The 19,507-nt window shown below is 44.1% G+C and overlaps 1 protein-coding gene and 1 long non-coding RNA gene across 2 annotated transcripts in view; one reads left to right on the forward strand and one right to left on the reverse strand.

Moving 5' to 3' along the window:
• The window catches only part of LOC120316910, a 16,775-nt gene extending 10,276 nt beyond the window's left edge, over positions 1-6,499 (forward strand). Inside the window, exon 2 of the long non-coding RNA XR_005559087.1 lies at positions 6,321-6,499. This is a non-coding gene — a long non-coding RNA (uncharacterized LOC120316910). The remainder of the gene's footprint in view (positions 1-6,320) is intronic.
• FUCA1 (alpha-L-fucosidase 1) lies at positions 306-18,209 on the reverse strand. The gene is made up of 8 exons (XM_039363059.1): positions 17,793-18,209; positions 15,785-15,919; positions 15,522-15,659; positions 13,871-13,976; positions 11,419-11,619; positions 8,276-8,466; positions 4,932-5,031; positions 306-1,124 (listed from the first exon to the last, which is right to left on the reverse strand). Exons 1-8 carry the CDS (start codon positions 18,164-18,166, stop codon positions 984-986), a joined length of 1,386 nt encoding a protein of 461 aa, XP_039218993.1. The 5' UTR covers positions 18,167-18,209; the 3' UTR covers positions 306-983.
• Between the last annotated feature and the right edge of the window lie 1,298 nt (positions 18,210-19,507).

Raw genomic sequence — 19,507 nt, forward strand, 5'->3', positions numbered from 1 at the left:
TATATTTCCTCTCCTATCTTTTTTGTCTATTAAAAGAAATTCAGAAGGGAAGGGAGGAGCACAGGAAAATTGAATGAGAAGCCCATGAGGGAAGTGGATTTTATCATGATCAGGCTTGCAAAAATAGAGAGCTCCTTTCAGCCAAGCCTAGTAAATATGCAATTGTTTCAGTTGGATCTTTTGAGCTAGCAAATCTTGCCTGGATGCAAGAATGACCAACAAAAGCCTAGAAAGTAAAAAAGGACTAGATCTGTTTACATCCATAGGTGGAACCAGTATTGGATTTTTTTTTTTTTAAAAAAATGTAACTTTCATGAAAATAAACATAGTGTTAGCTCCTATTCCAGGAGAGCCCTTTGCCTAGCCCAATATTAAAACCCTGAAAACTGTGTGTCATAATACTCTGCTTTCCAAGAATGACATTATTTTTCTTCTCCTCAAGTCATTTCATCATTTCAGTACACCTGGCATATCGTTCTCTATTGCCCCATAATGGGATTAGTGGTCTCTTATTAGCAATCCTAGATCATTCTGTGTTCCCAACCAGAACTTCTGTGGAGGCTTCTGAAGTCACCATCTGAAGCAACCGCATATAATTTTTTCATCCAGGACTGAGCGAAGTAGATTTGCATTTCAAAGCCAGCTCCTAGAAAAAAAAATGGCAACTGAGGCCTCTTCCGCAGCCAGTTTTGTGCCAGAAAATATAATTTCCCTGAGATGTTTTTCTTTCCATCAAAGCAAAGTTTTAGTGCACTACAGCACAATTTTGGATTTGTGTATTGTATCGAGGTTAACTCAAGTTGCATATCTAATTTACAACCATCCCTTTGAAAAAGGTAAGCACAAGGATGGCCAGCCTGGAAATGCTAAAGCATTCTTTAACTGCAACTTCTTCCAGATTTGCTCAGGCCCTTGATCGCCAGATTTAAGCATGAGGTAAAAAGGACAGACAATCATTCTGTGATTTGTTTCCGAATTTCCCATCACGATACTCCAAGTAGTTTCACAGCCCAGCCATGCTCAAATGGGAGAAGCCAACGATTTTCTGGGGGCAAGAAGACCTGCAATTCTTGTGGTGGTGATAATTGCCACTTCAAAGGCTTGGAGAATCCCAACATAGTGATCTGCCGGGAATAAAAAACAAGAGGTAAATGACTTCTTTCAATTGGGCTCAACGTCTAGAGCAGGGGTAGGCAACCTTGGCTCTTTTATGATTCGTGGACTTCAACTCCCAGAAATCCTGAGCCAGCCATGCTGGCTCAAGAATTCTGGGAGTTGAAATCCACGGGTCATAAAAGAGCCAAGATTGCCTACCCCTGGCCTAGAGAATCTATGCACATGTAAAGTTTTTTGGCAGCAGTATTTTTATCTCTCTCTCTTCCCCTACCATCCATCCACCCACCCACAGTATCTATCTACTGAGGCATGGTTGCTCATAGGCTTAAAAACGCTGGATATTGTCTTTGTTCTGGCAGTTTGAGTCTTCGCACCACATAATAGTGTGAGCTCCTGTTACTTGTCTCAGCCTCTGCCCACCTAGCAGTTCAAAAGCATGCAAATGTGAGCAGATAAATAGGTACCACTTCGGTAGGAAAATAATGGCATTTTGTACAGTAGTGTGAACCCAGCCAGTGCTGGACCGTCCCCAAAGCGACACCCGAGCATGAGGCAACATCAGTGGAGGGAGAAGCCCCAGATGACACTGCAGAACACCACCGAACCTTTCTGCGTGTGGAGCTAGTCCACCCCCTGTGGTGTATTCTGGATAGTGTGCGAGTATAAACTGGCTAATGTAACATTGCCATACTTTCTCTCTCTCCATCCATCCATCCCATTTAGAAACCACCCATCTCCCTCACACAAAGTGACTCTGGGCGGTGTACAAATAAGACATAGAAAAATATATGTTACATTAAGAGGCAATTAAAATAAGATTAGAGTTTTAAATTAAAAATTTAAGAAGTAGGGAAGGGCCATCAAAGCATCAACCAGCCCCATGCCTGTGTGTTTCTTTGTGGACCTCAAGTCAGTTGGCAGAGCAGGCCTTCAGATTTTTCCGAAAGGCCGGGGGTGGGGGACACACCTCACCTTTGGGGGGGGGAATGTTCCAAAGGGCAGGGGAAACAGCAAAGAAGCAAAATATAAGTGGTGGCTTCTTTTTCCAGTATCCTTTTTAAAATACTTGTTTACAGTCCTATGATTGCCTGGTGGCCTCTGATCCAGGGCCTAAGCAGGTCTCACCCTGCTTACCTTTTGTCAAAATCAAATTTAGCAAAACTTGCTAAAGGCTTCTACCTGCTATAGTGTTTGCTGAGGCATATTTTAAGATTTTAGATTAGTTATCATAGGTAATAATCACTGATAGAGCATGCAGGGTTAACGGTTTCAAGTATATCCAGCCCAAAACGATGTCTGTACAGAAAGTCCTCGTTTAGTGACAACTGGCAATCCAGTCATTAAGTGAATTGGTTTCTAAGTGAAACCATGACCGTGCTTAGGATCTCACTTCAGTTTTCCTTTGCTTTATACACCTGTAAAGGTTGTAAATGGAAGGATTGGTCATAAAGTGACTCTTTTCATCACCATTGTCACTATATGAGGATTACCTATATAAGGTTTGAAACTGAATCCTGAAACTGAATCCTCTTCACCCACAAGCTAGTGCTTTCAGAGCATTGGCTGCATCAAAAAAAAAAAAAAAAATCACGTGGTCCAACTCTGTTCAACACTAGACAAGCTAGCGAAGTACTGCACAACAATTTAAGAAACATGCTTGGATGATTTTTCCAGGAAAAAGAGAGATATCCTGGGAGCAAAACGTCTTGACAGGATTCTTGCGGCATCATTACTTAACACCAAGATTGATAAAGTCCAGTTCCTTTTTACAAAGTTTTCTTAGAGAGACAGCTACCCAATAAAAAACGAAGCTGATCAGGTCTAATTTTTAACAATAAGGAGCTGCCTTATGACTTCTTTTAAATGCCAACAGCCATAAAACAGCATCTCTTCCTTTCCCAAGAGCAGAACGTAATCTAATTGTATCCCTTGATGGTATGTTAGCACTAGACTATAAAAAATTACTGTTGAGCAAAAGGTATACCGCAGCTACACCACAGAAGAACCACCAGACAAAAGAATTTAACAATGTGAATTCTGCAAGCTGCTTATTACGTCATTTCATTTCCTGCCTATTACAGGAACAGTCTGGCATCCTTCCAGCTGCAGTTGCGCTAGTGAGTTTCCTCTAATCCAGTGTTTCCCAAACTTGACAATTTTAAGGCATGTGGACTTCAACTCCCAGAATTCCACAGCCAGCGTTGCTGGCTGTGGAATTCTGGGAGTTGAAGTCCTCATGCCTTAAAATTGTCAAGTTTGGGAAACACTGCTCTAATCACTTACCGACTATTGGAAAATAGGATTTTCAAGTTCTCACAGTAACAATAACCCACTTATTTTAAAATCTTAGAACATAAGTGTAAAATTTGACAGATTTGGAGAGTTTCAAGACTGCTTTCTTCTATATATTCTTTCTCCCGTTAAACAGCTAAGGTGTCCTACAGGTAGTCCTCAACCTATGACCACAATTGAGCCCAACATTTCTGTCGCTAAGTGAAACATTTGTTAAGTGAATTTTGCCCCATTTTACGACCTTTCTTATTACAGTTAAGTGAATTCACTGCAGTGGTTAAGTTAGTGGCAGTGAAATGAATCTGGTTTTCCCATTGACTTTGCTTGTCAGCAGGTCGCAAAGGGTGATCATGACTCCAGAACGCGGCAACCGTTATAAGTATGAGTCAGTTGCCAAGCATCTGAATTCTGATCATGCTAAGATAGGCTAAATGAAAAAATAAACTTCCCGTGCATTGAGTAAAATCACATCATCTTCCTTCTGGTGAAGAGTCACACACTGCTCTGGACTAAATACCCCAAAGTGCTTCAGAAAATGGGATGGCCCAATTGCAACAACGGCAGTGCTTTAACCCAGCTGCATCTTTTCCCAGGGTGAAACAGCAGCTGTGGAAGGCAGCCATACAATCCTGGAAAAAGTTGCAACTGATTTAAAGAGGCGCAATAGAATATTTGTAGCTCAAGCCTTTGAACTATGGGGTTAGAGAAGACTCCTGCGAGTCCCCTGGACTGCAAGGTGATCCAACCGGTCAGTTCTAGAGGAGATCAACCCTGACTGCTCTTTGGAAGGCCAGATCTGAAGTTGAAACTCAAGTACTTTGGCCACCTAATGAGAAGGAAGGACTCCCTGGAGAAGAGCCCGATGCTGGGAAAGATGGAGGGCAAGAGAAGAAGGGGACGACAGAGAATGAGGTGGCTGGATGGAGTCACTGAAGCAGTAGGCGTGAGCTTCAATGGACTCCAGAAGATGGTAGAGGACAGGAAGACCTGGAGGAATGTTGTCCATGGGGTCGCGATGGGTCAGACACAACTTCGCTACTAACAACAACGAGCTCAGGGCTGAACTCTGCGGTGTTTAGTGCTCTCTAAGCTTACTTGTTTCGCTGCAGACATTTCATTACCCAACTAGGTAACATCTTCAGTGCAATGCTTGAAAGAGTTGCAGACAGTGTTGCAATTCATTTTGTAAAGTATTTATTCCAAATTATTTTTGAAGTGTATGTGGGTATTAATTTGTTAAAATGGTTTTATTTCTGCTTTTTAAAATTATTTGCATTTATCAGAACTTGCTGGGGGAGGGCTGGTTTTTTTTGACATAGCATTAATAAGATTAGCATTAATCTTGTTTTAGATATCCTGCAGATTTGGCTTTCGGCTGTGCATAATTTATTGTTGTGAGAGACTTCTGTGTTGTAGTTCAAAAGAAACTGACCTAGTTTACAAAGCAAATAACATTTCCCAAACATCACAGTGTCCTACTGTAGGTTATTTCCAAAGCAGACTTTATTTTTCAAGCTCCTTACTTGAGTAGTTGCAGAAACAACAGGGGATGAAAGAGTCAAGACGTTGTCTTTTGGCCACACCAAGAAAATGGCATAGACTGCGGGTCCCTTTGAGGTGTACCTGGAGGGGAACATAAGGCAAACACATGGAACTGTGGTAAGCAACATGGAAATACTGAAACAGAAGACACGATCCGCCCTGGAGATAACAAGCCTTTCATTTGTACAACTCCTTCCCTTGATCACCTTGGCTGAAGGTGAAGGCCAAAACACCTAGCTTTTCTCACACGCTGCTGGGGCTGATCAGCCCCGTGTGGTGAAATCCTCAACCTCACACAGCCTCTGAACATGCAAATATTGCATTACAGTCCGTCCTTGTTTTTCCACTGCTGCCGTCAACAACATGGCAGGGAACCTGGCAGAGCCTGCATAAAACATTCCACAAACTGCCACTGCCGAGAAAGGCTCTTGTAGAGCAAGGCTTTTCAGCCTTTTCACCCATTGTACCACTTGTAGGATATGGCAGTATCCAAGGACCACCAGTTGCCTAGCAAGGTGTCAAAAACGTGATATAAAAAAAAAAGGAAAAAAGTGATAAACTACAGGTAGTCCTCGACTTATAACAGTTCGCTTACTGACTGTTCGAAGTTACAATGGCACTGAAAAAAGTGTCCCCCAAGCCACAGCCGAGCAAGACACCTGCCTGCCCACCTGGCGGCGCTCTTCCTCCTGTCCGAGGTTTTCATTGTTGTGAGCATTTCGGTTGAGGATTGGCAGCGGGGGTGGGGTGGTGTTTGGTTTTTATTCCCCCCATCTGCTGGGTGGTTGCAGCAGGTTTTGGTCACTTCACATGACCCTGGGACCGTCATAAATATGAATCAGTTGCCAAGCATCTGAATGTAAATCACAAGACCCTGGCGAGGCTGCAACATTCCAGCTGATCGGCGCTTCTTCTGGGCTCAGCAGAAGTGCCAGGATCAGTGCTGCTTTCCAGCTGGAGCCTGGCGCTGATCCTGGTGCTTCCACTGAGCCCTGACAGGCCTGCAGCTCCAGCATCTCTCGCTCAGGCTTGTGCGGTGCAGCCACCGGTTCAGCTCATTCCCCTCCCCCACTACTACTTTTCTAGGATGGTCGCGTACCACCTGCCAGATGCCAATGTACCACAGGTGGTACCCGTACCACTGGTTGAAAAGCCCTGTTCTAGAGTTCTTTGTCTTGAGATACCTCCAAATCTCCCCACCCTTGTTTATAACCATGTGCTACTCCTTCAGAGCTGGGCTGGAATCAGGGAAGCTTTCCTATGACTTTAGATCTCCTTTTAAAAGGCAGGGGGGAAAATCAGACATTTTTTGTTTTGTTTTGTTTTACAAAATAAAAACAGTCCCACCACCTTTCTCTTACCCTCCACAGATCCATCAAAGCACCGGAAAGTCAACTAAAGTAAAGGAAGCCTTAAGTTCAATTATCTTTGAACAAGGAGAGGCTACCAGGACAGTCCTCTGAACAGCAGTTGCAAAAAGGCTGTAATCCAGCCACGTCCCATCACTAAGTCCAAAGTAGCACAAAAAAAAAAAAAAAAAAAAGCCAACTCTGAAAACAAATATTCATGAACTGAACAATAAAAGAGGAGAGGGTTCTAATGCTCAGTCAATTGAATTTATACCGGTTATCTGTATTTAACCAGATTTTTTTCCTGCATCTTCAAAGTGCAGCATCAGAAAGAGTACAGAGAAGAGCAACAAAGATGATTAGGGGACTGGAGGCTAAAGCATATAAGGAACGGTTGCTGGAATTAGGTATGTCTAGTTTAATGAAGAGAAGGATGAGGGGGGACATGATAGCAGTGTTCCAATATCTCAGGGGCTGCCACAAAGAAGAGGGAGTCAAGCTATTTTCCAAAGCGCCTGAAGGCAGGACAAGAAGCAACGGATGGAAACTAATCAAGGAGAGAAGCAACCTAGAACTAAGGAGACACTTCCTGACAGTGAGAACAATTAATCAGTGGAACAACCTGCCTCCAGAAGCGGTGAATGCTCCAACACTGGAAGTTTTAAAGAAGAGACTGGACAGCCATTTGTCTGAAATGGTGTAGGGTTTCCTGCCTGAGCAGGGGGTTGGACCAGATGACCTCCAAGGCCCCTTCAACGTTATTATTATTAGTGTTATACTTCAGTAAAAACAAAACACATTTAAACCTTACCCGAGATGCTTGATGACTATTCTTTCAGCTATTTTTCTGAATGTTCACAGTGTAACCAAAACAGAGAGAGAGGCAAAAACATGTCCACTTCTAAGGTAAAAGTGTGTATAGGTAGTCCTTGAGTTACGACCGTCATGAAGCCTGCCCATGACGGTCATAACTTGTGATGGTTATAAATCAGGTCACCCACACGACAGATCAGATTTAACAATCTTTTTTTTTGCAGTGGTGGTTAAATGAATCACTGCAGTTGTTAAGCTGAAAATAAGACAACTCCTTGTTTTCACCGAAAACTTCCTAATGGGTGGCCTGCTTGCTAAACGTGGCCATGTGATTGCAGGGGAGAGTTGGAACTACGAATCTGGAATGTCTCCCCCCTTACCCCCCCAAGGTCCATCATAAGTTTGAGAAGTAGAGCACTCCTATAATCTTATCAGTCTCTCAGAGAAGATCTACTCCAGATCCAGCCAGAAAGTTACAGAAATTTGCTTAGGCCAGGGGTCTTCAAACTTGGCCCTTTTATGACTTGTGGACTTCAACTCCCAGAATTCCTCAGCCAGGCAGGCTGAGGAATTCTGGGAGTTGAAGTCCACAAGTCATAAAAGGACCAAGTTTGAAGACCCGTGGCTTAGACCTTCAACCTTGTGACATCTACAGTTGTGTATTTGATGACGCCTCCTCTTGTTTCTAAGCAGACTTGCTCGACTTAACATTTTGTTTAGTGACTGTTCGAAGTTACAACACCACTGGGGAAAAAAAAAGGGCTTATCACCGTTTTCTACACTTACCACCATAGCCGCATCCCCACGGTCACATGATCAAAATCTGGGCACTTGGCAACTGACATGTATTTATGACGGTCGCAGTGTCCCAGGTTCATATGATCACCTTTTGTAACTTTCTGACGCGCCAAGTCAACGGGGAAGCCGTTAAAAACCATGTTACTCAGTTAACAGCTGCAAGTGATTTGCTTAACATCTGGGGCAAGAAAGAACGTAAAACCGGGCAAACTCGCTTAACAATTGTCTCCCTTAGCAACAGAAACCTCAAGCTGGGTTATGGTTGTTAAATCAAGGACTACCTGTAATGCCAAATTTTTGCTGACATAGAAACAACAACTTCCTTCTCCGAGAACAAGCAGGCCCTCAACGAACTTTTCTCTTACCAGGTCTCCTCACTGCGATTCTCCTTCTGCGTCCGCCATGGCTTGGATTCATATATGGCCTCCCCATTGACCTTCAGCCAATTCCCGAGGGCCAGGAGCCTCTCTTGAAAAATCGGAGCAATCAATCCTTCTTTGGTTGGCCCCACATTGAGAAGGTAATTTCCTCCGTAACTGACAGTGCGCACCATTTGCTGTGGCAAAAAGCAGAACGAGGGCAAAAATGTATTTTCAAACTTTACCAAAATGCTTTTAACCTGCTGGCACCCCAGACTTTTGAAAACATTTGGGTACGCTGCCGTGAAAGCATCTGCCAGGGCATTTAAATATTGATTGGGAAATTAATAATAATAATAGTAACGTTGGAAGGGACCTTGGTCATCTAGTCCAACCCCCTGCTCAGGCAGGAAACCCTATACCATTTTGGACAAATGGCTGTCCAGTCTCTTCTTAAAAACTTCCAGTATTGGAACATTCACCGCTTCTGGAGGCAGGTTGTTCCATTGGTTAATTGTTCTCACTGTCAGGAAGTTTCTCCTTAGTTCTAGGTTGCTTCTCTCCTTGCTTAGTTTCCACCCGTTGTTTCTTGTCCTGCCTTCAGGCGCTTTGGAAAATAGTTTGACTCCCTCTTCTTTGGGGCAGTCCCTGAGATATTGGAAGACTGCTATCCTGTCCCCCCCATCCTTCTCTTCGTTAAACTAGACATACCCAATTCCAGCAGCCGTTCCTTATATGCTTTAGCCTCAGTCCCCTAATCATCTTTGTTGCTCTTCTCTGTACTCTTTCTAGAGTCTCAGCATCTTTTTTACATCGTGGTGACCAAAACTGGATGCAGTATTCCAAGTGTGGCCTTATCAAGGCCTTGTAAAGTGGTATTAACACTTCACATGATCTTGATTCTATCCCTCTGTTAATGCAGCCCAGCACTTTGTTGGCTTTTTTGGTGGCTTGCTTCCATCCCCTCACGTCTTTCATCCCAGATTGTCCTTGGGGGACAGGGGCTGAGGATATGGGGGGAGGGGGATAATACACTTTTAAAGATTGGGCAGCAGCCACCCACCACTCATTCTTTCTAAGAAGGCCCATGAACACTCTGTATGGGACCAGAGGCATTATGGGAATCAATACTAGATATTGCTGGGTTTTGTTTTTTTTTGCTCCTTGGTTATTTATTTTTATTACAAAAGTAAGTACTTCTAATAAGAGTAGCAGGAGTATTCTATAAGGAAAAAGCAGTGAATCAAGGCACATGGGGAACCTGATGGATACCAAAGTGCCTTCAAATAGTTCTTGACTTATGACGATAAAGGAGCATTGAATTATGGCTGTACGTTGTACTGCTCATTAAGCGGGTCATCAACTGACTCGATTTTTTAGTGGTGGCCATTAAATGAATGCGGCAGTCATTAAGCGAACCCATTGCTTGCAACGGGCATTTTTTGCTAGAAAGCAGAAGTAAACAAGACATTGAACACAGAGGTCACGTGACGGCTGCAAACCAACTTGGAATCTGAGTTATTGGTATCTTTTGGGGATGGTCTTTGAACCAACTTCAAATGGTCACAAAGCAACCATTAAACAAGCAACCAGTCGTTAAGCAAGCAACCGGTTGTTAAGCAATACCTCCTGTAAACTACCAGTATATATTCATTCATCCCAAGGGATTTCCTAACCCAGACCTAAAAATAACAATGTGAGTGTGAGTCATGTGAGTCACTTTAAGCTGAAGGATACTTTATATATAGTACTGATTTTGAAATGCTTTAATCATTATCCACTGAAACAACCCTCCGTTTCTTAATTAAGAGATAATAATGATCCTAGTTAAAGATAATTATTACCGGTAGTTGCATTTATGTATTCCTGGAAACCATTCCTGCTTTCGAAGGCCTAACAAAATCCCATTTTTTATATTCATCATTGTTTTTTTTAATATTTATCATCTTTGTACTTCTGAGGCTACCTGTGCAAGACAAGGTCAACACGCACATGTAGCCTCATAGTCAGCAAGTGCACGCACAAAATGGAGGCCAAGGCTGCAAGCGGGCCCTGGCCAGCTGAGTGGAAAGGAACACTAGGAGGCTGAAAATTACCTCAGGAATATCTGTAGAAAATTCCTGCTCCTTGCTTTACTAGCATTATCAGTTGCAGGAATTGACATTTCTCCTCCATCAGGCCACCTAGATTTGCTCCGTTGTTCATTCACCTTTTCAATTTGAGCCAGTTTGGCTTTAGTGATTAAGGCACCAGGCTGGAAACTAGGAGACTGTGAAGGCCTCAGGCCTGGAAACCGGCTGGATGACCCTGCATCAGTGCTTCTCTCTCAACCCTTTCTCTCAACCCTCAGCAGGGTTGTTGCTGAGGGGAAAGTGTATATTACATACATTCACGGCCTGGAACAACTTTTAATAACTTTCAGGATAAAAATCAAATAATAGCCTCTCCCTGCAATCTCACCAGCAATCTTGGATACAAATGTGGAAAAAGCAGCTTTAAATCTAGGTTGTACCGAGCCCATTTCTGCAGAGTGGTTAGAATGCAGTATTGCAGGCTAACTCTGCTCACAACCTGGAGTTCGATCTTGACCGAACTCAACCTTCCATCCTTCCGAGGTCGATAAAATGAGGACCTAGATCAGTGGTTCTCAACCTGTGGGTCGGGACCCCATTTGGGGTCGAACGACCATTTCCCGGGGGTCACCAAACAACGCAGTCTGCCATTTTTTCCCCTTTTCCTTAGCTGTGCTTTCTATTGAAAGCCAATAGAATAGACTCTCTTGAATAGAGTCTAATTCTATTGGCTTTCAAAAGCCAATAGGAATTGTCCAGGCTGTCTCTGCCCTGCTGAGCCTGCCAAAAGTCCCATTCTGCAAACAGTGCTGCACCAGTTGAGTAGTCCTCGACTTACGACTGGTTGAGTAGTCCTTGACTTACGACCGATTGGGGGTCGTGGCATTAAAAAGGTTGAGAACCACTGACCTAGATTGTTGGGGGCAATATGTTGACTCTGTAAACTGCTTGGAGAGGGCTGTAAAACACTATAGGGTGGTATAGGGTCCAAGTGCTACTGCTATAGCTCTAGCAGCTCTTTGTAAGTTCCACTGAAGTGGGCATTCTCAGCCTTTGCTTGCCCTTCCCAGCGCTCACCAAAATAATGGTGGACTCATTTATGACTTCAGAAATTTGCATGTTGCTGCGATACCCCCATGACCTTTTGTCAATAGAGTTGCACATCTCCCACTTGTGGCCTGGCAGAGCGCTGGGCTCATATTTATCCTGACAGTTGTAGAAGCCGCCATGTTTGCAGGAACAATTGGTGCCCCATCGATCGTTCACCACCACATTATCCTGGAAAAGAAAAATCCAGAAGGAACCTTTGAAGTTGGGCAGTTGCATTACTGTATTTTAAGAGTAAAACAAAGGCTTTAGGGCGGCCCTTACCAGCACCTCCAAAATGGGCTGAATCACACAGTGTTATTCTGTCTGAGCTCTTCAACCCTGGATGCGTCAGTCAAAATCAAGGGAAAGCAACCAATGGGAAGGAAGCCTCCTCCAAGTGTCAATCAGTTGCAATTCTCAGCAGCCCCAGTCAGCTTGTGAGGGACTTGGAAAATCCTAGTCCATCTACATTAATTTTTCTCAACTGTAGCAACTTTAAGACAGGTGGACAGAAATGCTGACTGGGGAGTCCACAATCATATAGTTGCCAAGGTTGAAAAACACTGATCTATAGGATGCCTAGCCCAGAATCTCTGTTTTCAAATTTGCGTCAGAAGGCAAGTATTACAGATGGTTTGTAGCTTTCTATCCATCCCTTCACAGAGGTAGCAACTCGCAGAAAGGAATGTAAAAGGATGTGTACAAAAGTAAAAGGATGTGTATAAAACACATCCTTCATCCCAGAACCAAACAAATCCAGTGAAAGTGGGTGTACATGTGGTATACTCAGCCAGACAAAGCCTTTGAAACATGGAATGTAGCTACTTTATGAGCCGAGGTGGCGCAGCAGTTAGAGTGGAGTACTGCAGGCCACTTTAGCTGACTGTGTTCAGCAGGTCAGCGGTTCAAATCTCACCGGCTCAAGGTTGACTCAGCCTTCCATCCTTCCAGGGTAGGTAAAATGAGGACCCAGATTGTTGGGGGCAACGTAAATATATATATACATTGCTTACTGGTGTACACCGCTTAGAGAGTGCTTGCACTTAAAGCGGTATATAAGTCTCATAAATAAATAAATAAATACCAATTCACTTGGCAAGGCCCCCATTTTAAATAGAATGCATAGCTCTAATTAATAAATACTGCAAATAATTTATATTGCAGAGATACCAAGAATTGCTCCAGGCTAACTTAGATAACACCTGTCTTAGACACAATTATGCTAAATGTTAACCATACAGGTTAACTTATATTTTCCCTGCTCTCTTATCTAAGTATTAAGCCTTACTATAATATAGCTTCAAGGACTCCCATGAGTTGATCAAGAGCAAAAGTACCAAAATAGGCCAACTGGTTGGTGGTCTCCCCTCCAAGCTGCGCTCCATGGTTGGTTCTTGATGCTGGCACCTCCCATCATTCTCCCTCTACACATGGAGTTGGAACTACTAAGACTAGCTAGGTCAGTGATGGTGAACCTTTTAGAGACTGAGTGCCCAAACTGCAACCCAAAACCCACTTATGTATTATTGGGTGCTGGGTGGGTGTGGCCCATTGGGTGGGTGTGGCTGCCGTGGTAACGGCAGACTGGGTGGGACTAAAAAGTTCAATCAATCAAGTCCAACTTTGCAAGATCCTTTTTTTTCCGAGAAGTTGAAATTGATTGATTGAACCTTTTTTTTTTTTTGCACACAGTGGCAGAGGCCTAAAGCGAAAAAGGTTTTATAACACCCAGCTGAAGGCCTAGGACGGGGGCAACGGTGCGTGTGCCCACAGAGAGGGCTCTGCGTGCCAACTGTCGCACATGTGCCATAGGTTCGCCACCACGGAGCTAGGTTCTCTTCACATTTCTTTCTAATATGTAGGAGAGAAACTTTTTGCATTTCTGCCCTCTTGAGGGGCCCAACCTATGAACCCTCCAGTGCAGTGGTTCTCAACCTGTGGGTCGGGACCCCATTTGGGGTCGAACGACCATTTCACGGGGGTCGCCAAACAATGCAGTCCGCCATTTTTTCCCCCTTTTCCTTAGCTGTGCTTTCTATTGAAAGCCAATAGAATAGACTCTCTTGAATAGAGTCTAATTCTATTGGCTTTCAAAAGCCAATAGGAATTGTCCAGGCTGTCTCTGCCCTGCTGAGCCTGCCAAAAGTCCCATTCTGCAAACGGTGCTGCAGCAGTTGAGTAGTCCTCGACTTACGACTGGTTGAGTAGTCCTTGACTTACGACCGATTGGGGGTCGCGGCATTAAAAAGGTTGAGAACCACTGCTCCAGCGATAGCAAGTTACTCTCCCCACAGGAAAAAGAGGCCAAAGTCATTTAGGATGTAACCAGGTGCAAAGGATCCAAGTATTAGAAGCCATTTGTAAGGTTCCCTCTTAGTTTAAGCAAACAGTACAACAGCCTCCAGGTCTAAAGACCTACAGCTGAAGGAAGTGCAGATACCTTAACTGGGCTATCGTTGTATAGCCAGGCAAGGAAGGAAGTTGAATTCCAATAAGTATCCGGAGCTTCCCAGTCGCCATCTGACCAAATAAGATCCGGCTTGTACCTTAATAGACAAGTGATAAAATCAAACGATTTAACGGCTGCATTCTAGTTATAGTAGCCCCTGACGTATGACAACTGAGCCCAAAATTTATGTTGCTAAACGAGACATTTGTTAAGTGAATTCTGGCCCATTTTATGACCTTTCTTGCCACCGTTGTTAAGTGAAGCACTGCAGTTGTTAAATTACTAATGCGGTTGTTAAGTGAATCTGGCTTCCTTGTCGGTACGTCCCCAACCCCACTATCAATCCACAAAGCTGGAAAGGTGGGGGAATGCTGTCTCAAGCAGTTGGGAGCAGGGGCCAAAGCATTCTTTTCAATGTGCATTACCCACTGTAGGCTTACTTACTCTCCTGTACTCTCTTCCTTTCCTATTAAGGTAAACACAAACATCGATTTCCCCTTGCTAATTATCTCAGAACCTAGGTAAGGATTCCAAAGGATGGGGAAGTGGGAAAGAGGGCTATAAGATTTGTCCCTTTTATCCAGCTCCCTTGTTAGTTCAACATGAACCTTCTCCGCTATTAGAGTGTTCTGTCCCAGCCTACGCGAATCCTTGTTATGCTCACAAGGAGAAACCCCTCTTCCAAGAAGCAGGCAGGAACCGCAAGAAAAAACCAATTCCTTTTCTCACAGATCTGAGTCATTGTCCCAGGCAAACAAACACAATCCACAGAAACTCAATCCTCAACACGAACGGTTGCCTTCGGCAACCAGCACCTCCCACCCCTTCCCTTTTATAATTCAGACAAGACATGGCTTCCTACCACCTTCTCCTTTGCCTTTGGAGCCACCCCATTGTATTCCACTGTCCTACTCGCTTCTCCTTCCTGTGCATTCGTGCATCCGTGATTTGTCCCAACCGTTCTTCATCACTGTCCAACTCAGGCTCCCAGCTGTGTCTCAGCCTGAGCGCAAGTAGAGGGGCCAGGCTCCTCGTCCGACTGTAAGTCTTGGAGCTCCTCTCCAGCCCCTCCTCCTCCTCTGATTCCTCAGACTCAGCTGCCGGATCCACTGACTGGCGAGGAATCACAACGTAGGGGTCCCCTGACGGACTGGAGTTGCATCCTCCTGATATTGTAAGCATTTAGGGGCAGTTCTTAATAAAACCTTTTAAAAGTTTTATTTTCTAAAGCTTTATATAGTCCTGATGTCACTCTTGGTGTTCTCCTTTGGTATTCCTCTTGCAAATTCTAACTTGCGCTGACTTGCAGATTAATGGAAACATGTACTCAACTTCTGGGAAACATCCATTTCCTTTGCTATTGCTTATGATTTCTGAATAATATCAAAGCATACCCCACTCTTCTCTCTCAAGCCCTTAAAATCTGGAACCAAAAAACTGAAGGGAATCGTTCTCACCTCTTGAAGGAGCACAGCACATGGTGAGGGCTAAGGCAATAGCTTTGTTTATGAATAGCAAGACTAGAGATACTTTTGAGAAGACATGTCTACAGCAGAGATGATAGAGGGGAGGAGGAAGGATTGTAAATTTTCGCTATCCAGAGGAATGCCATCTAGACAATCCCAAAATGTTTTGGTCTTACCTTAGAACAAGTTCATAGAGTTCTGGAAGAGTCTTCTTAGAGACAAAAAACTGGGTCTTGAAGCTATTTTTTTTGTCCAGTAAATACAACGGATGAAACCATTCAAAAAGGGAATGATATAGGCCATAGGATATGTTTCTAAGATTAAACAAGAGAGGGGGAGAAACACAAAATAACATTGATCCAAAGTTATTAGCTAATTAGTAAGCCTATTTTTTTTTTTTTGCACCATCCTGATTTCCCCTTTAAAATCAGAACAATACCTTTTTCGGACAGCCTCTCCCAGTTCACCAACCAAGTCACGGTGGGGGCCAGTATCCACTGAATTCCAGTTCCAGGATGCCTCTGACCCCCAGTTGGTGAAGCCTTCATGATGCTTAGAGGTAAACACCACGTATCTGTAGGAACCAAAAACAAAGAATTAGAAGGAACTTCATCCTCTTTTGACATTTCACCACTGTTTAATATTTATAAGGTGGATGTGAGAAAAGAAGCAAATGGAAAAACATGAAGATGATTAAAGATATACCAAAAATACGGAATGCTGAGGGATTTTTAGCCTGGTTTGCTCCACACCATTGAGTTATATCAGATGTAGAGATCTTTGCAAAACCTTATTCCATGTAGAATAATTGATGCTTGGGAATAGATAGTATTATATCTATTCCTCCCTGTGGAACATTCTGATGCTGGAGGCAAGATCTGCCTGCATCCTTCTGGCCTTCCAGAAAGAGCTTAAAAATCCTGGTTTTGCCAGCTGGCTTGGGGCACGGATGGAGATACTGGAATACTTTACAGCCTTGTGTCTTTTTTTTTTTTTTTACAGGCATTCATAGGAATCTGAAATCAGCTTATGAAATTTTGGTTTATCCCTGTCTCGTTCTGACAGCTTTCTTACACTACATGTTCTGTTGGTTTAACAATTTCCTTGCAATTTTTTTTTCCTTTTTTTTTTCTACTACCTATCATCTTTATATATAAAATTTGTTGCTGGTTCCCTGAGACTGCTGTGCTTGCCCTCCCTCTCTCTTGGGTAAGCTGGCTGTATCAAGCCTGGGAACACATCCTATGTTAAATATGGCTAAATAGGCCATCTTATCTTGTTCTTGTTCTTTCAAGATTTTCTTCTGAGACTCTGCATTGTGCCACAGAGTCTCCTCCCACTTACTATTGTCTTCATTGTCTTTTCTTATTTTAAACCAGAATCATCCATCTTTGCTGCTTAAATAACTATCACTCGGGTTCGCAAAAATGGCATAATAATAATAAAATAATATAATAATAATCCAATTTGCAGTATCCTCTGCTGCAGGCCTCGGGATTCCCTCTCCTATCCCTCACTCCCCCGAGGATCCCACGGCTGGGAATGATGGGAGGTGGGATCCGGCTCAGGGAGGTGCCAGCTTGCCCCCCGTGGCTGGTGGGGCTGACCTGGCACCGATGTCCTGGGACAGCTGCGCCCACTTGGCCCCCTTTTGCAATTGACTAATGGCGAATTTGTCAATGCCAATGGTGTTCAAGTGGTGCTCCAGTTGTGTGCAATCCCAAAACAACTGGAGCACCACTTGAACACCATCGGCATTGACAAATTCGCCATTAGTCAATTGCAAAAGGCGGCCTTACTAGGAACTGCTTCCATCCTGCGACGAGATCTGTAATGCCATCAAACATCCACATCTGCCTATCCCAGGTCCTTGGTAAGGACTCGATAGGTAGACAAAAATGCCAAATCCAGTCTGAACATCTGGCTGATTGTGCGATGATCAATAATAACAATAACAAACAATAATAATATTGCTTCCATCCTGCGACGATATTTGTAATAACATCAAACATCCACATCTGCCTATCCCAGGTCCTTGGTAAGGACTCAATAGGTAGACAAAAATGTCAAATCCAGTGTGAACATCTGGCTGTGCGATCAATAATAATAATAATAATAACAACAACAACACTGTTTCCATCTTGCGACGATATCTGTAATACCCTCAAACATCCACATCTGCCTATCCCAGGTCCTCGGTAAGGACTCGATAGGTAGGCAAAAACGCCAAATCCAGTCTGAACATCTGGCTGACTGTGCGATGATTATTAATAATTATTAATAACAAATTAATAATAACAATCCGATGTGTGGTATCTTCTGCGGCAGGCCTCGGGATTCCCTCTTCCTACCCCTCACTCCCCCGAGGGTCCCGCGGCTGGGAATGATGGGCGGCGGGATCCGGCTCGGGGAGGCGCCGGCTTGCCCCCGTGGCTGGCGGGGCTGACCTGGCTCCGGCGTCCTGGAAGAGCTGCGCCCACTCCTCCGGCTGGAAGTCGACGGCCGAGAAGAGCGGGGCGAAGTCGGCGTAGGAGGTGTCCGGAGGGAAGCGCCGGAGGACGAAGCGCTCGTAGTCGGGACGGAGCTCGCCCTTCCAGCGCCACCAGAACCACTCCGAGCCCCAGGCGGGCACCGAGAAAACGCCCCAGTGCACGAAGATCCCCACCTTGGCCGCGTCGAACCAGCCCGGCAGGGGCCGCGCATCCAGGCTGCCCCAGTTGGGGGAGTAGCGCGGCCCCGCCGGGCTCGTTGGGAAGGACCCGCGGCACAAGGGGGAGAACAGCAGCAGCAGCAGCAGCAGCCAGAAGCGCACGGCAGCCATCGCGTGGCCTGGCCAATGGCAGGGCGACTGCGCGGCCGGGGAGGGAGAGGCACGCGTGGGAGGAGCACGTGATGCAGCGGCAGGCTAGGCCAGTGTTTCTCAACCTTGACAATTTAAGGCATGTGGACTTCAACTCCCAGAATTCCACAGCCAGGAATTTAGAAGGGGTCAACTTAGCAGCATCCCAGTGTGCAGCTTTGTCCAAGCATTTTAAAGGTGTTTTGAGTTTGCATGTTTCCTGCACCACAATCTGTATTTTTTTAAATCATCCCAAAATGCATCATTTGGAATGTTGTGGTTGAATATTAGGATATTTCTAACAATAAGAGCCATTCAACAGTAGAGTTCCGGTGGTTGAATTCAGTAGCCCCTTCCACTTTAGGATAGTATGCATTACATACAAAATAAAGATGGGATAACAACAACAGAATTGCCTGCTGAGAACAGAGCCTAAAAACCCAACATTTGTTGCTGGAACAATGTTTTTCCAACTATTTTCTGACCATGTCCTAATTATCATATTACGTGCTTCTTTGCTGGACTGGAGAACTGTAGTTGAACCATATTTCTTAATATATATATATATATATATATATATATATATATATATATATATATATATATATATATATACACACTTAATATATAAATACACTAATCCTACGGTGACCCACTCCTGTTTGCAGTTAACAGAATAACAGAATTGGAAGGGACCTTGGAGGTCTTCTAGTCCAACCCCCTGCTCAAGCAGGAGACCCTAAACCATTTTCAACAAATTATTGTCCAGTCTCGTCTTAAAAACTTCCAGTGTTGGAGCATTCACCGCTTCTGGAGGCAGGTTGTTCCCCTGGTTCATTGTTCTAACTGTCAGGAAGTTTCTCCTTAGTTCTAGGTTGCTTCTCTCCTTGCTTAGTTTCCATCCGTTGCTTCTTGTCCTGCCTTCTGGTGCTTTGGAAAATAAGTTGACCGCCTCTTCTTTATAGGAGCCCCTCAAATATTAGAAAACTGCAATTATGTCACCCCTAGTTCTTTTTACTAGACTAGACATACCCAGTTCTTGCAAATATTCTTCATACGTTTTAATTTTCAGGCCCCCCCCATCCTCTTTGTTGTTCTTTTCTGCACTCTTTCCAGAGTTTCAACTTGTTTTTTATAATATGCTGACCAAAACTGGATGCAATATTCCAAGTGTGGCCTTACCAAGTATCATTTCTCATGACGTTACAAGATACTAGACAACTAAACTAGTTGTCTGATATCTCATGATAGATAACTAGTTTAGTTCCCACTCAGGCAATCTTACCTTCCTTTTGGACGCCCTCTGGAAGACGTACCATATCT

This window comes from Crotalus tigris, unplaced genomic scaffold (assembly GCF_016545835.1).
Source record: "Crotalus tigris isolate CLP2741 ecotype Arizona unplaced genomic scaffold, ASM1654583v1 scf7180000019504.1669754, whole genome shotgun sequence".
NCBI lineage: Eukaryota > Metazoa > Chordata > Lepidosauria > Squamata > Viperidae > Crotalus > Crotalus tigris.

Excerpts from the sequence above, each read along its gene's own strand:
- FUCA1 (XM_039363059.1), bottom strand. The coding sequence starts at position 18,166 with ATGGCTGCCGTGCGCTTCTGGCTGCTGCTGCTGCTGCTGCTGTTCTCC. Across the intron at positions 8,467-11,418 it reads ATGAGTCCACCATTATTTTG|CAAATGGTGCGCACTGTCAG; the intron begins GTGAGCGCTGGG and ends TTTTTGCCACAG. Across the intron at positions 5,032-8,275 it reads AATCGCAGTGAGGAGACCTG|GTACACCTCAAAGGGACCCG; the intron begins GTAAGAGAAAAG and ends GTTCCCCTCCAG.